Source organism: Hipposideros armiger, unplaced genomic scaffold, assembly GCF_001890085.2.
Source record: "Hipposideros armiger isolate ML-2016 unplaced genomic scaffold, ASM189008v1 scaffold_254, whole genome shotgun sequence".
Taxonomy (NCBI): domain Eukaryota; kingdom Metazoa; phylum Chordata; class Mammalia; order Chiroptera; family Hipposideridae; genus Hipposideros; species Hipposideros armiger.
The window spans coordinates 604,368-620,930 of record NW_017731604.1 but is presented as its reverse complement, the minus strand read 5'-3'; the positions used below and the strand labels follow the sequence as shown (position 1 = coordinate 620,930).

General features: G+C 44.9%; 1 protein-coding gene across 1 annotated transcript in view; it reads left to right on the top strand.

The window, feature by feature from the left end:
- MSN (moesin) overlaps positions 1–16,563 on the top strand; it is a 68,992-nt gene that overhangs the window by 27,721 nt on the left and 24,708 nt on the right. The window contains exon 2 of the mRNA XM_019656110.1: positions 13,863–13,946. Coding sequence (XP_019511655.1) covers positions 13,863–13,946 — 84 coding nt within the window. The remainder of the gene's footprint in view (positions 1–13,862; positions 13,947–16,563) is intronic.

Below are 16,563 nucleotides of genomic sequence, written 5' to 3'. Positions count from 1 at the left end.
GAGCTGTTGTTCAGCATCTTAGCTGTGGAGGGCAGTGTCACTGGCCCTCATATGTGGGATCCGAACCGGGGCCCTCTGGCGTCCCAAGCCAGCTCTCAACCATCGCGCCACTCGGCCGGCCCAAAGCCACCTTTTAAAGAAGTTATAGCAATCTACGTAGGGACCAAAACTGATAAGCTGGGTGTCATGTCCTTCTTTTACTGCCCCATCGCAGGACTTTTCCAAAACAATCATAGATCTACATAGTTCAAGAGCATTATTTGGGCTCTCTATACCTCTGTCTCCAGGAGAGTGACCATGATAAATATGAAGACTGTGAGTTAGTGGCTACAAACAGAGATACCTAGGGCAGGTATAAGGCCACTCTTCTGCCTTCAGCACATCCACTGGTGGCAGGTGCTAAGAGTCAGTATTACTTTAAGGCTTATGCGATAAACCTTCTTCCTTGAAGGGGGCAACAGTTACATTGGGATGCAAGATTAGGTGTGGAGGAGCAGCAGGCTGAGTGGGACTGGGGCTATCCTGTTTCAGGGTGGTCGGACACAGTCCTCCATATACACCCAGCCAAGCATGATGCCACACTGAAGGTCTGCTCTAAGTGAGGCAGTGCTGTGGAGTGGCATCTGCCTTCTGACTTCTTTCCCTGGATGACTGAAAAGGCCTTCCCTGAATATTCAGATGGTATGTTCAGCCACATTCTTTGCTACTTATAGTTTGGGAAGGGAAGACAAGGGGAACCAGGGAGTCAGCTGGTCAGAGAGGAGTGAGGGGAAATTGAACAATGAGTGGGCACAGGCTGTGGTACCCTCACACCATCCCTTCCTCTGAGTTTGTTGGGGGAGCTGTTCCTATGGGTCTGAAGTCATTTTCTTTTTCTGAGTGGCCAAAGCCACTCTAGGTCCATTAAGACTGCAATTCATGGTGCTTTAGCAGAAAATGCTGATACTGGCATCTAAAACCCATGTGTAGTGAGAGTTGAGTGATGTTTGGGAGCCTTTTTAAAAAGTAAGTATATTGTATTTTTGTATCTCCTGGTTCATTTATCAAGGAAGAGCATTGGCATGTGGTTTTCCAGTCTTCAAATGTAGGAGAAGTTGCCAATTTGTATTTTTCCAGAAAATTCATTTTTCCGAAAGTACTTTGGAACCATCACCATCTGTCTCTAGGCATGGATCCTCCAATTGTGGAAGGTGCTCCCAGTGTTAAATGGTCACCCTTCCAGTCCCTGTCTGTGAAACTGGGAGATTTACTGCAGATTATGTAGCCTGACCAGGCAGAGAACTCCAGCTCCCTCCTCTGTCAACCAAAACCTCCTCCAGGGAGGGGAAGTGTGGTAAATGACAATATCTTTCCCCAGGCAGCCACGTGTTCTCTGAGAACAGGATGTGGGGAGGGCTGGGCCCCAGTCACAGGGTATGGGGGCAGGCGCGGGAAAGTGGGTTGGTGGTGTGGCCAATCCGGTTGGTGCCTGCCTCCTTGGCTTTGAGAGGCATGAAGAGCCCCTGTATTTGTTAGTGTTCACTCATGTGTACACCCACCCACAGCATGTCTGTGTTCTCACCCTAACGAAGAATGGTAAATACCTGTGAATGAGGCCCAGCTCTTCAGGCTGGAGAAACTCAGTGCAAGGAGTGGGTGGGCCCATGTTGCCCTCCGTACCAGCCTGTGCCTTGTGACTCCGGCAGCCAAAAGCCATTTTGACTAGGTGTTGTCAGGAGAGCTGAGCCCCAGTAGAGAATAGGGCTACTTTGTTGCTCTTTCCCAGGGCCCTAATGATAACCGCCCCCACGCCCCCAGATGGCTTCCTAGCACACTGAAGTGATTTGCATGTTTAGTTTCGTTTCAGGCCCATCTTCTCCCTGCCCCCACTACTTCTGCTGGGGACCTTTGGAGATGTGCTGCCTAGGGTGGGGAAAAGAGGATGTAGCTAGCTTCCTGTGCAAAGGAGGGTGGGGCGCCCGCCTTCCTGCCTGTCTACCCACCCTCCCAGACGCCATTTACCCAGTACTTGAGGAACTGCCTGAAGAGTTGAGTTCGGTCGCCAGAGGCTGAGGGGCTCTCCGGGGCATAGGGATGGTACTTTGCTTTTGTTGGTCTGTCTTCACATTTCTGCACCATGGGGATTGCCAGTTTCCCTTTTCCTGGAATCCCACTGCTGAAAAGTCCGTTAGAAGCTGACTGGTTCAACCACCTCAGATTACAGATGGGGAAACTGAGGCCCAGAGAGTCCTTTAAGTCCTAAAAGGAATCAGTGGCAGACTTAAGATGAGTAGAATTCTGGAAAGTTAGATCTGGGGCTTTCTCCCTTCCCCCAAGCTGCTAGTCCAGTGGTTTGCAAACTGTTTGGCCGAGCTACCGAGGGAGCTGCAGCCCCCTCTTCAACCAGAACAATTCTACTCTTATGTACTTCATATTTTGAAGTTGCATATGATTTTCTGTTTGGGAGAGTGAAGAGGCAGGGAGCTGCTAAAAAAGTAATAAACTTTAAAACTACTGAGCAAGACTTAGTACAGTTCGGTACACGCAGACCTAGGTTACTGGGTCCAGACCCAGAGCAAATTTCTAGCCCGCTATTTCTTGGCTGGTTGCTCCCAGCTATTGGTATAGCTCCCTCCACCACAAGAAAGACTATTCCCATTCCGTGCCACCATCCCATTGATCTCCCATCCCAAAGAGAGCCTCTCTTGTAGCACCCTGAGATAGAGCTAGAGGCCAGAGGCCACTAAGTTTCTTGGATGAAATAAATAATAGGTAAGCCTTTGGAAGGACCCTCTAGTAAATTTAATAAGAGAAACTTGGAAGGACAAAGAACAGTGAGTGTACTGGTAGTTGGGGAGACCTGGGTTCTAGTCTTGTCTCCTTCACACTTGAGCAATTTGTTGTTTACCTCACTGAGACATTGCTTTAGTGCAGGGGTGTCAAACTCAATTAAAACACGGGCCATTTGGTGCAGCAGGCAAGATTCACGGGGGCCACATCACATTTACAAATTTTGTTAAATTTATATTCTGAAGTGAGGATTCAGGAATACGGATAGGATAATTAAAACACTATATAATTGCTTTTATTTAAACATTTATTTTATTTAATGCATTTATAAAACTAAAATTATTCTTTTTTACCCGAGTGCTCTTTTTAACCTTTTCACTATTGGGATCTGTTTACATGACACTGAGAGTGGCAGACATATGGCTTCCAAATGTCGCTGGAACTGAGTCAGCGCATTTATACACGCCCACAGGCCCCCAGGAAAGGCACTGGGCCACGTGTATACTCGTCTTCAGTAGTTAAAGAGTTAACGAGGGAATTGTGTGTACGGTATTGCCTAGATCTCCCCTAAGGGCTATTTTCTTCATAACAATTTTTTCTATTTTCATTTTATTTCAGAGCATCGCAGGCCACAAAAAATTATCTCGAGGGCCGCATGCTACGGGCCGCCAGTTTGACACCTCTGCTTTAGTGCACAGAACTGCCTGTGGTGGTGGGTGTGGTGATGATACGAGGTGGGGAGGGGCAAGGACTACTGTACAAATAGGGAGACCAGGTTGCAGAGGGATTTGGCGGAAGTAGCAGAACTGATTGCATCCCTGATCTTTTGTGGAGGTTGACTGTGTTCAATTCTGGATAGCCATTTTCCAGGCCCAGCGGCCCAAATGTGTCTGCAGTTGCTCTTTACTTTCCGTGTTTCCCTTCTATCAAGCATCCCTTTAACCATATGAACACCAACCCATGAGAGGCTGGTTTGTTCAGGGAGCTGTATTCCATGCCAGTGGTTCCCAAGTCTGGCTGGGCCTTAGAATTATGTAAAGCTCTTAACTTCTGATGCCTAAAACCCACTTCTTATATAATAAATCAGAATCTCTGTGGGTGAGGCCAGGGAACCTGTATCTTAAAAATTTCCCCAGGCGATTTCTGATGAGCCACTTTGCAGACCCAGTTTGTGATTTTTCTGGATACCAGATGAAGGAGTTTGGAGGTCCTGGTGGATTGTGTTGAGGGGTTGGGGACATGTGTGTATTGTTGAGACATGATTGAAGAAAGTGGCAAGGCAGAGCCCAGAATAAGGAAAGAATATCAGGCAGCCTTTAAAAAGGACACGGTAGCATAGGTGCTCTGTTGTGTTCTGCTTCCCCTCAGGGCTCTGCTTCTTGGGGGAAATCCCCATCCCGCTCAAGAGAGAAAGCATTTAAAATAATGCAACGACATGTGTGTGTCTACCTGATGTGCATGGCTTCACATTGTCTAACCAAGTAGAATTCTAATCACATTTTAGAGTTTGCCCTCGGAGTGAAAGAGTTCTTTATGCTAGAAGTGCTCTGGAGGTTTTCTTGGGCAGCCCTTGGCCCTCTGCAGCTGAACAGATTTTGTTTTAAAGCATTCCTGAGAGGTAGGATATTTGTAATAATATGACAAAAGAAGGAGGGGTTAGTCATCATCATATTCTACTGTGATGTATCAGGTACTTTCATGTCGATTATTTTAACTTAAATCTCTCAATTACCCTGTTGTGAGGTTGATATTATTAGACCCATTTTATAGATTAGGAAACTGAGTTTCAGAAAGAGGAAGGTCAAAGAGGCTCCAAAGCCTCTTTCTACTATACCGTGCTTTGCTCCTCAAAGAGATGAGACCATTATTTCTGGGACGAGGGCTCCAATTTTGTGGGTTCCTCATATATCAGCTTTGGCTGTTGGCTTACTAGCAAGGTTGACAGGAAGCTGGCTTTAGCATAGCTCTGGGGTTGAAAACAGAGCTTTTTGACTTGGTCTGGAAGCCTCCCCCTGCCCCTGCATAGTTGACTGATTATGACTTCAGAGATTTTAACACCCAGAAAGCACAGGACAGGGCACAAATCCCATGAGCAGTGGATGGAACTGAAGCTGAGGCTTGGATCAGCTCCAGTATTCTTCAGTCCTGTGATGCTGGAGATTGCTGGAGTGTGTTACTGAGCAGAGAGAGTAGAGCCCTCTTCTGGTGCTCTGGGCAAAACTGGCACCTTCAGGCAGCTATAAATGGTCTGTTTCCAGTCTACAAATACTTCCTGTGAAACTTGCAGGCAGGAAGCTGGGTCAAGCAGGAAACATGCGAGAGACTGAAGCCCAGCTGGGTGTGGCCCCTGAGAGGTTTCGCCCGTTTGGGAGACTTACATTATTAGCGATGGGCCTTCTTCCCTTTTATTTCAGCTGCTTCAGATTTTTATGGGAATTGAATAACCTGTTTTGGGCTACCTGGGTATAAATCTGTTCTCAAATTCCCTGCCTCTTTCCCTGCTGCGTCCCCCTGCCCTTCCCCAACCTCCAGCTTGGGTCTTTAGCTGTCCCTGCTCCCGGAGACCTTCCCAATCAGTTGCTTTCCAAGTTTTGGCAAAAGAAGCTGTCCTAGAAACAAGGGATATTTGAGGCTCCTTCCATGTTGTATAAAAGGTTTAGCCTCCCGAGAATGGGTGGTGGTGAAGGTCTCAGAGCCTGAATGTTAGGCCTGCTCTTTGTTGAAAGCTAGACTTCCAAGCAGTGTCTGCTTGTAGTTTTTCATGGAAGCTAGCTGATCCAGCCTCCTCCACATAGTCTTTCAGATTAACGGTAGTTAGCCTGAAGTGTCTACTGTTTTTTAAGTGCTGGGGTGCTTCTATGACTTATTAATCGGCTAGCCCATCAAGAGCCAGGCTTTCTTTTCCAAATTTTTTTTTTAAAGATTTTTTTTTATTGGGGTATCGGGGGGAAGGGAACAGTGCTGGGGAATTGGGGGAAGGGGAACAGACAAGTTGCTGTTGTTTTGTTCTTCAGTCTAGTTGTGGAGGACGTTGCTTCACTGGCCCAAGTTGGCACCATCATTGTGCTCTTCCCTGGCGAGGCAGATCAGTCGCTGGTTTCTGGACGGCCGCTCACTGCGGCTGCTGGCCGCTCACGCTGGCTGCTGGCTACACACGGTAGCCCATGGCAACCCACTGCCACAGGGGCTGCAGCCTACGCCGTCGCCGACGACTCATGGCAACCCAGCTCCAGGTTGAGCTGTTGTTCAGCATCTTAGCTGTAGAGGGCAGTGTAACTGGCCCTCATATGTGGGATCCGAACTGGGACCCTCTGGCATCCCAAGCGAGCTCTTAACCATCGCGCCACTCGGCCGGCCCTCCAATTTTTTTTATTAGTTTCAGGTGTACAAAATGTAGTGATTAGGCATTTATATACCTCACAAAGTGATAACCCCAATAAGCCTATTACCCATGTGACACTGTACATAGTTATTACAATATTATTGACTATATTCCCTAGGCTGTACTTTATGTCCTTGTGACTTTTTAAAAAAATTATAGTTGACAATATTATTTTATATTAGTTTCAGGTGTACATTGTAGTGGTTAGACATTTATGTAATTTATGAAGTGATCCCCCGATAAGTCTAACACCCATCTGACACTATACATACATAGTTTTTACAATATTATTAACTACATTCCCTATACTGTACTTTACATCCCTGTGACTCCTTTGAAACAACCAATTTGTACTTCCTAATCCCTTCGCCTTTCTCACTCAGCCCCCCCAACACTTCTCCCATCTATTATTACTCAGCCATAAAAAAGAATGAAATCTTACCATTTGTGACAGACAACATGGATAGACCTAGAGGGTATTATAAGTGAAATAAGTCAGAGTGAGAAAGATAAATACCATATGATCTCACTTACATATAGAATCTAAAGAACAAAATAAATGAACAAACAAAACCAAAACAGACCCGTAGATACAGAGAACAAAGAGCCAGGTTTTTAATTCCTGCTGTCACACTGCCTAGCAGCTGTGTGACCTTGGACTAGTGCCTCCCCTTCTCTGGACCTCAGTTGCCCTAGCAGCATATTGCAGAGTTTGAATCAAATGACCTATGAGGTCCCTTTCAAGTCTGATAGTTTGGGTTTCTACACTGTCTATTCTCTTGGACAATAAGGATGAGAAGTTCAGAAGGGTGTTATTCTAGAGAAGCCAGATGAGATTCTAGGATGAGTGGATTGAAATCTTGAGGAAGTGTAAAGAGGAGGAATGGCCATGCCAAGGAGGTGGGGCAGCCCTTGTGCCTGGGAAGAAGAGATGAGCTGGAGTTGGGGATAAGAGTGGATGTTGTTTGCTCTTGGAGTACAGTTTGGCTGAGCTGACTTTGAAAGCAATTCAGGATAGAGGTAGATACAAATGCTAAAGAGCTAGCTAGTTTCCTTCCAGACCTTCATGTGTTGAGAGGAAGAGAGAGACTCTGCCTTGGCCTCAGATTGAGCAAAAGGCTCTGTGATTAAGGCTGGGTTAATGGGGAAGCTGCAGCTTGCTAAGGTAACCTCACTGTTTCTGACCTGTTCAGCTTTGGCCTCTGCCCTTAGCTCTCCTCCCACCGTGACAAGGTAGTTTATGTTCTCATTGCTAATGGGTTAGTTATGTTTGGGGTTACTCCCCCAAATATATGGTAACTGGAGGTGTAACACTCGGTCTCTAATACGCCCTTGTCTCCCAGTTGAAATGCTTCTCAGGGAGCTTTTGGAGGGCAGGACTGGGCCAAAGCAAATGAAAGGGGACCCTTGTCTCCCATGGTCTTTGCAGCAGTTGGAGTGGTTGAAGAATTACTGCTGACCCATTAAGGTATGGGCATGCATTGGGTTGGGTGTGGCTCTCTTTTATAGAAACTACTAGAAGGAGGCACAGGCATAAGAAGGGTTAACCCCAGACAAGTCTTTCTAGCTATAAGCGTTTGGAAATATGTAGGAAGAGGTCAGAACAGATCACTGGTATACCAGGTACCACTTCCAAGTCAAAAAGGAAGAGGCTGAGTTGCTGTAAAGTGAGTGAGTCAGTGGATGAGGGGGCGGGGGAGAATGCCTCCAAGGCTAGAGATTCAAAGCAACCTTTGTTTTTCCCCTTATGGAAAACAGCTGCTTGAGGCAGTGCTGTCATCCCAAGAGGCAAGACAGACCAGGCCTTGCCCTGCCCTGTCCTCACCCCAGTACTGGTAGCAGGAAATGGTGGATGCTGGAGCCTAAATAATTGGGATAGGCAGATTGGGTGACACTGTGGTGACTTGCTGTCTGTCCAGGGAAGAGACTGAAGTTTTCAGGTTTCCCTGGTAGGGTTCATCCTGCCTCTGTCCCCCAACCCCAATTACCTTTGCCTTCTCCATACTAGCAGCCCCACTGAAAGCCCAGAGTAGGTGGGCCCTCAGGGAGAATTGGGAGGTGGCAGAGCGGGGGTGAGGTCATTTAGCTCAAACCCAACTGGCCTGACTCATAGGCTCTGTGCTGGCTAGGGGGCCTTCCCAAGCAGTGCTTTCCAGATGTGCCCAGGTTTCCTATATCAGAGTGTTTGGGCCTTGGTCAAAATAGCTGCCAAGGCAGTGTCTGAAGACAGAGGTGAAATCAGTATGACCAGAGAGGTGGGTGGAATCATGGAAGGTGCTCCAGGAATGTCCAGAAGACCTGTCCATCTTCACCATTTGCTGGCTAAGTAAATGTGGCTTCAATGATGTTCAGTGATACTGTGGGTGATGGGGCTTGGCACATACTTGATATTTAGTAAGTGTTCATGTCTATCCTTTTGTCACCTGCCTCTATGTACTTCAGTTTCCTCATCCATGAAGTGGCACCAGTAATGTCAATTTCCTCTGGCTTACAGGTTTGTGCTTCAGGCAAATTGCTTGTGATTATTCGACTCTCCCTCTCTGCTTTCTCCTCTGTCTCCCCCAAACTCCTGTCCAGGAAAGAGTCTTACAGTTTGGTGACATGGGGCAAATGAGGGGAAACATTGCCCTGATCTCCTCATTCTGGCATGGCTACTAATCTGGGTGCTCCGAGCTGTAGGGAAAGAGAGGGTCCTTTATTTGAAGCTGTAGAGGCCCAGCGACCAAAGTAACGCAGCTGCTGCAGCCAAGGCAGTGGTAGCATCTGGCCAGGCTATTTTTGTTTCTCAGGCTAGCCAACTGGGGATGCAGGAGAGATCCCAGTTTGTTGAGGACTTTGGCTGGCAGATCACTGAGATGGACTTGTTAGTGTCCAGTGACGGGCTTGGTGTGGGAAGTGTCTGTGTTTAATTGTTCAATAAATAACAGTGGATTTATTGTTCTTGGGCCGGGGGTGGAAGGGCTAGTGTGTTTCAGAGGGTGACACCCTCCACTACCACACCTAGACTTTTTTTTGTTCCTTAAACCCTTAATGTTCTACAGAGACAGTCTTTAACCTCAGTCTGTGCCTAGATCCTCAGGGGACAGGCTTAGGCAGGGATTTAGAGCTCTGTTGGGGACCACATCTTGAAATGCTACCCCACCCAGGCCAGCTCCTCCACGCTTGCCAAGCTGAGGGGCTGCGTGGGAACTTTCTGCTGACTTCAGAAGCTTTACTTTTGGGTTTTTGCCTCCCAAACTCGACCACCCTCTTTTCCTCATTGAGATTGCAGAGTCTAGGCCCCCAAAGGGAGGGCAGTGGGTGCCCACCAGGGTGAGCATCCAGTGGGCCCTGTGTGGCTGTGTGTCTGGGCCTGCAGCTCGTCTTACACACTTGAGTCCCAGATTAGTCTGAGGGAAAACAAGGGATCTTCTTTGATCAAGACTTCTGCCCTACCTATCACTTTCAGTCCCCAGTTATGTTACTACCCTTATTCGCCCCTACCTCTGACACACAGAAAACCAGAGAGCACAGAAGCATGACCCTGTCTTCATGACTCACATTTTTTTCTGAGTTAACTGGTGGCAGGAATAGAAGTCCCCTTGTGCTTGCTTTGTTCCCCCCATTTTTTTTTAAGCTGAGCCATCCTGCCACCTGTTGGCAGCTCAGCGGCTGCTCAGCTCGGACCGAGCATCGAACCGCTGTTGCTCAGAGCTCACACTCTTGAGCGAGCTCTTAACCAACTGAGCCACTCGGCTGGCCCTCCCCCCATTTTTTAAAATCTAAGATTATTTGTCTCCACAGTGAAGTTCACTGAGATGGCAGAAACCCTGAGCAGGGATTCTGGAGAAATAGGTTCCAGCCTGGTTTCAGCTGGACATCTTCAGAGTTGGTTCTCTGCTGAGGACTTTAAGAGAGCCCCTGTTCTGGTGTGATGCTCTAAGAAGGAGGACGCTGGACAACACTAGCCTCTCTGGCATGCTTATTCCTAACCTAGGCTGGGGCCTTTGCTACCAATTGATTTATTTAAGAAACATTTCTTTTTTATTTTTAAAAATTTTCAGTTACAGTTAACAATATTATATTAGTGTCCAGTGTACAGGATAGTGGCTAAACATTTATATATCTTATAAAGTGATCCCACCTATGTCTTGCACCTGACACCATATACAGTTACTACAATATTATTGACTATATTCCATAAACTGTATTTTACATCCCCATGACCATTTTGTAATTGCCAGTTTGTACTTCTTAATCCTTTCTCGTTAACACATATTTGAGTTAAATAGTTGGGCCTATGAGCCAGGCCCTGAAGATGCTAGATTGGCATAACCTGTGATTGACATGATATGCAAGAGATACTGGCTTATTCCCTTTGAAAATTTTTCCTAATAGTGTGAATTAAAGAGAACTCTTAGGCTGTGGAATGTTACCCTGGAGTCCCACCCCTTTCCTCAGTTTCTTCCCTGGGTACTTTCTTCCCAAAAGCCCTGTTCAGATTTTGCCCCACCCTGCTTAAGACTTCCAGGCTGGCAGGCCACTGCTGGCAGAATTAAGGTTCAGCTTTCTAGCACAGCTTTCAAGGCCCCTTACCTACCTACCTTCCCAGCTTCTCTGTTTACTCTTCACCCTGCAGGCCTCATTCACCCTGGAGTAGGCCTACATGCTTGCTTCTAAACAGGCCATCTGCATCTCTGTCTCCTGGATCATCATACATTTCTCTACCTGGGACATTTGAGTGTTCTTCCCCCTACTCCCATAGTCTCTTTTTAAAAAAAAATCCAACTTATCCTTAGAGACCAGTGCCAACCACTGAACTGTGGTTCCTTATTTCCACAAAGGGTTTTTGTGTTCTGCTATGGCACGTCTCAGGGTGTCTTTCTTGTATGTTACAGTTTTCTATTATTCAGTAAGTGCCTTGAGGTCAGAGACTGGTCCTACACCTCTACTCTAACCATAGTTCCTTAAACATAGTGTTCCATTAATATTCGGTGAACTGAAATAAATTTATAGGAAGCTCCTTAACCTGGAGTCCCCAGGCCTCCATGGGGTCCATGGATATAACTTGAAGTGTGAAGGATCCACTTGGATGGAGGGAAATTACATATTTGTTTTCACTTATCTCTCACTGAAATTTAGCCCGTCTTTCAATTATAAATGTAGGCAAAAAAGGGAAGTTGTAATGACAGTATCTGTGACTTTGTCACCAATGGAAATTTAAGATACTTTTATATCATGATTTAGTTATTGTAGAGTTCTCAAAATATTATTTATGCTCATCAGGAAGTTGAAATTACAACAATGATAACTAATAAGACTTGGTGTTAGGTAATTACTTAATGCAATAATAAAGAAGCACATATTAAATTTTGATAACTATTTCAATATAATTGCTTTCTTTTTATCTACTCTATGTCATGCAGTTACAGATATTTTGAGAAGGGGTCCATAGATTTAAACAGACTGCCCAGAAGCGTCCATGGCACAAAAAAGTTCAAGATGTAAAATGTTTCCACCGCTGAATCTGTATGATATATCGTTCTGTCTCTTATATTCCCTTGCTTAGTACTGTTCATTTAGCCACCATCTTATATATATATATCCCCTGAGTCTTGGATATTGGAGAGGTAACTCTCAGTAAGACAGAAACCTTGAGATGAGAATGAAGTCCAGTGTACTAAAAGACCCACTATCCCTTTTCCGCTCTTTCCTATCCCTCAGTCATTGGTGTTTGAGGTCTCCACTGACCCAGCTTGAGTGTTTGAGGATAGATGTTGTGGCCAAATTGCAGCCCATTGGGCCTCATTCTGCCTACCTTGTGAGGGCCAATTCTACGGAGGTCACTGGATTGGCAGGAAGCCTAGGGTAACACCAACTCAAGGTGGCTAACCTTGCCCATTGCCTCCCACTGGGGTACTTGCCTTACTTGTTCCTGCCTTCAGGGCCTTTCCTGTCCCATTGTCAATCCTGAAATAGATTTCCTCCCTGGCTCCCTGGTGAGATTTATTTACAAAGTTGTTCCCCAGGCCTGGTCCTCATCAGAATTGTTTAGCCAGCAAAATGGCTGTCTGGCCTCCTCTTCCCCGCTAAGTGACCCCTGTGCTCAGGAAAGGCCTAGAGGTGTCAAAGACTGATAAGGCTTAATGTTTTACCCATTCCATGGGGATTTGCATCTTGACAATTCTATTTTTAGTTTCTCCCCTCCCCCTACACCCAATAGTCTAAGTAGTATGTGAGCATCTTAGAAAATGTAAATCATGCTCATAAGATCACTACCCTAAAACCAAGCCTGACTAACACTTAGACATGATTCCTGTCATCTTCCTATGCATAGCTTTGATAAAATTGAGCTTATGAAATCTTCTTGCTTACTCTTCATCACTTCATATTACTAAGTTTTCTCTGCGTATGAAATAGTCTTTATAAATATTTTATATGACCATATAACAAGCCATTTTTTGGCTGTACCATATAGATTACTTAAGCAAAATGTCCAACAATTTAAAAAAATCTTTGATTTTTTTTTTAATGGGAGACATTTTACACCTTGATGTAAGTGATATTTAGTGTATTGGTTTAAATTATGAGGTTTGGACTTAGATCTGAATTCAAACCTTGTCTTCCCTACTTACTGATGATGTGACTTTAGACAAATATCTACTTCTTCATCCTCACCCTGGAGATGATACTCTGTACTTCACAGGGTGATTGTTGATATGAAACGGGGTATCATGAAGCGCCTAGTGAGTAGGAAGTCTCCATACATGAAAGCTGCTGCTTATTGGTGCTATGACCACCATCACCACCACTACCAAGTTTTTAGCAAAGGAACAAATCTCTACTGATGAAATTTCAGCTATCATTGACTTGAGCTAGGGGGTCTGTTTGTAAAGGTGGAGGTTTATTTTTGCTAGTGCCTATGAAATCCTGTTTGTGGCTACCTGTTTTTTTGGTTTAATCTGGGCCTCTCTCTGTCCCTTTTTCCTCTGCTGACTTGGCTTTGGTAGCAACTCTATGCCACCCACACCTATGTCTCCTGAGGCCCCTTTCCTCTCTTGTGCCTAAGAAGACCAATAACACATAAATACAGGAAGCATTAACAATGCAAGTTGGTATACAGAATCATAAACATCAGTTCCAAATGGACCTTGAGTATCACTGAGTGTAGTTGACCAACACACCTCCCCCCCATTCCTGCCATTGCACAGATGAGGGGAACTAAGACTCAGGAAGAGAATAAGACTTTCTAGGGTTGTAGATTGAGCCAGTTACAGTGCGTGCTAGGCTTGGAACATAGTGTTCCTTATCCTGTGTCTTAACTTGCCTCTGCAAAGACCAGTGCTGTAGATAATCCAGGCTGTAGATCAGAGGTGGGGAGAGAATGCTGTGGGCTTGGGGCTGGGTGGTATAGGTAGGGAAGGCTTCCTGCAAGTACAGTCAACCTTTGCTTCCTCTTGATAGTAAGTTGATTTGCATTCATTTGTTTGCCTCTTGGTAAGCATTGTTCTGTTGCTGTGTTTTTTTGTCTTCAGTAGTAAGCTGGTTGGGAGCAGGAGCTGGGTTATTGTTTGTTTATTCCAATATTCTCCCTTCTTTACCACCGATTTCTAAGTTACTCAGGTTCTTAGCATCCGAGTTCCCTATTCTGTGGTTGAACAGAGATACTTGTTCCAGGCTCTGCTGAGCACAGAGCCAGACAACTGACTTGCTTCCTTTGATCTCATCCTAGATCAATGTGCGTGTGACCACCATGGATGCAGAGCTGGAGTTTGCCATCCAGCCCAACACCACTGGCAAGCAGCTGTTTGACCAGGTAAGGGAGGGGCTCATTGCTCCTTAGGCTCTTTCACTTCTCCCAGTAGCTCCCAGCACACTGCCTGCTTCTTGGGAATCTCTTTTCCTACTTGCTCCTCCAAAAATAGGTCAAAATAAAGGCCTTAATAACAAAGGAGGCCAAGTTTAACTTTGGAAGCCTGTATCTTGGATGGCTGTGGTTAATCCTATCGTTGGTCCTGAAGATGGCAGAAAAGAGAAGCAAATGGGTATGATTCTGTGCTAGAAAGCTCTGTGTGCTAACATTTTAAAAGCATATAGCACAGAATCAGACCCCATTGTACACCTGAAACTAATATAAAATAATATTGAATGTCAACTATAATTAAAAATATATATATAGTTATGGGATGTAAAGTACAGCGTAGGGAGTGTAGTCAATGGTATTATAATAGCTATGTACGGTGTGAGATGGGTAGTAGACTTGTTGGGGTTATCACTTTGTGAGGGGTGTAAATATCTAATCACTATGTTATTTTTTACACCTGAAACTAATAATGAAAATGTAAAAGATAATAAAAAAGTAAACAAGACTCCAGGAAGAACATAATTGCATCTAGCTGAACCCCACATTCTTGTCACTGTACCTCATGGCTTCTGTCACATTTGTTGTTGTTGTTGTTTTTTAGTAGATGAAAGCTAATTTATTCTCCCTAAAGTAATGTGTTCTATGTACATTTCCCTCAAAGGAATATTGGGACTTAGGACAGCCCTGGGGGTGATGAATGCAATAGGAGGGTACTTCCTCTCCTGCAGCCATGCCAAGGAGATGATATTGAAATGGTCATTCCTATCTCCAGCCCAAGAGGTGTCCCTTCACTGCAAACCACCATTATCAGAAGGGATGTGCTATATGATATAACAGCCAAGTGAGGGCCACAGAATCTTTCAGCATTCAAAAACTCTCCAGCGGCCAAGGGAATATGCCATCTGTGACCAGACTTTCAGGAGCGAAAATGTGGTTCCCTTTTCCAGTGGCTGGGATCCCTCCAGACCGGCCATTATCTCATTTCCCCACCAGCTTCTGGTGAGATGGGGTCTGACATTGTCCAGGATGTTAAGACCACATGTCACCTTGATAGATTTTTCCGGGCTCTCTTGCTTCCCTTTCTCATTTGCCCTCTGAGTCCCTCTACTGTCTGAGAACTTTCCCCAGAGTTGGGAAGGAGAAGGAAGAAAGAAGAAAGAAGAAAGGGGTTATATTCAAATGAGATAATTCTATTCCTGTGAATTCCCCTGACTGGTGAGGGGAAAAATAAGGAGAGAATGGAGATGGGGTTGGTAAGGAGCTGTGTTCCATTCAGATCTCCATGTAAAAGGAAGGGATGGCTAACAATCTGAGGAAAGCTTGGTTGGGCATGCCCCTCTTGAGTCCCTGATGTCACATGGTAGAGTGAGATAATTGTTGTTTATGGCTAATACCAATGAGAATGAATATCCGTCCAGGGTTTACTGTATGCCAGGTACTGTGACAGGCATTTTGTGTACCATATCATTTGACTGTCACAAAGCCTTTGAGTTTAGGAATTACTACTGGCCCCTTTTTGTAGTTGAGGAAACAGAATCTTCATTTTCCTAGTTAAGCCTCGTGAAAATTATTGAACCTCTCTGGGTTGGTATTTTCATCCTCCTCTCCCCAAAAAGTGGATCTAATACCTACCTCACAGGCTTTTTATGAGGTTATGAAAGAGTATATTATTTATATCTTGCTTATCACCCAGAAATCTTGTTATAGTGGTTTATAAGGATACATAAAATTAAAAAAGATAAGTTAGAAATAGGTGTGAAAGACAATATGAAAATACAAATAGGGAAGCGAGAGTTACGTGACATATCCAACATATAGTAGAGATGTAATGAATGATAGCTCCCACATGCCATGATACAAGATTGTCGTCTTAATCAGCTAGAGTTGTCAGATGAGCTTGAAGATCCTCAGAGTATCTAACATTGAATTTAGCTGGAAGTTGCTTCTTCTCTGGAGTTCTTTTTGTTTTGAATGGTGAAGGGTAACCATTGATATTTAATTTGTGAAAGTACAAACTAGTCATAGGAACATTTAAACACACATTTACTACACGTAAAGTAATGTGCCAACATTCACATAGCTCAAAAGTGATTACAATGCTAGTCTGGAATGACTGAATGCATTTTGATTATATTAAGGTTTTGCATTCTCCCTTTGCATGCAGGTTTTATATTAGAGAGCTTTTAAAGCAACAGCCTGGTGAAATTGAAAGGACACTGGATGGAAAGTTAGAAATCTTGAGCCCTAGGGCTGACTCTACTGCTGCCTCTCCCAATACTTGACACAAACCTTTCCCCTCTATGGGCCCCAGTTTACCCATCTGTACGACGGTGACCTGATCACTTCAATCTGGTTATCTTTCAAAAATTTAGCTCCAGCATTTATTTCTGCAGTCCATATCTCTTTCCTATTTCTAACCCCACTAAATTTCAGATGACCCCTTTATATAAAAAGGAGGGAAGTGCCTCACCTGAGTATGATTAGCAGTTGGCATAAGTGGGGGGAAGCTACCTGGCGTGGGGGACATGTCCCCCTGGACAGGCTTCTTTTTTTTTTTTTTTTTTTTTTT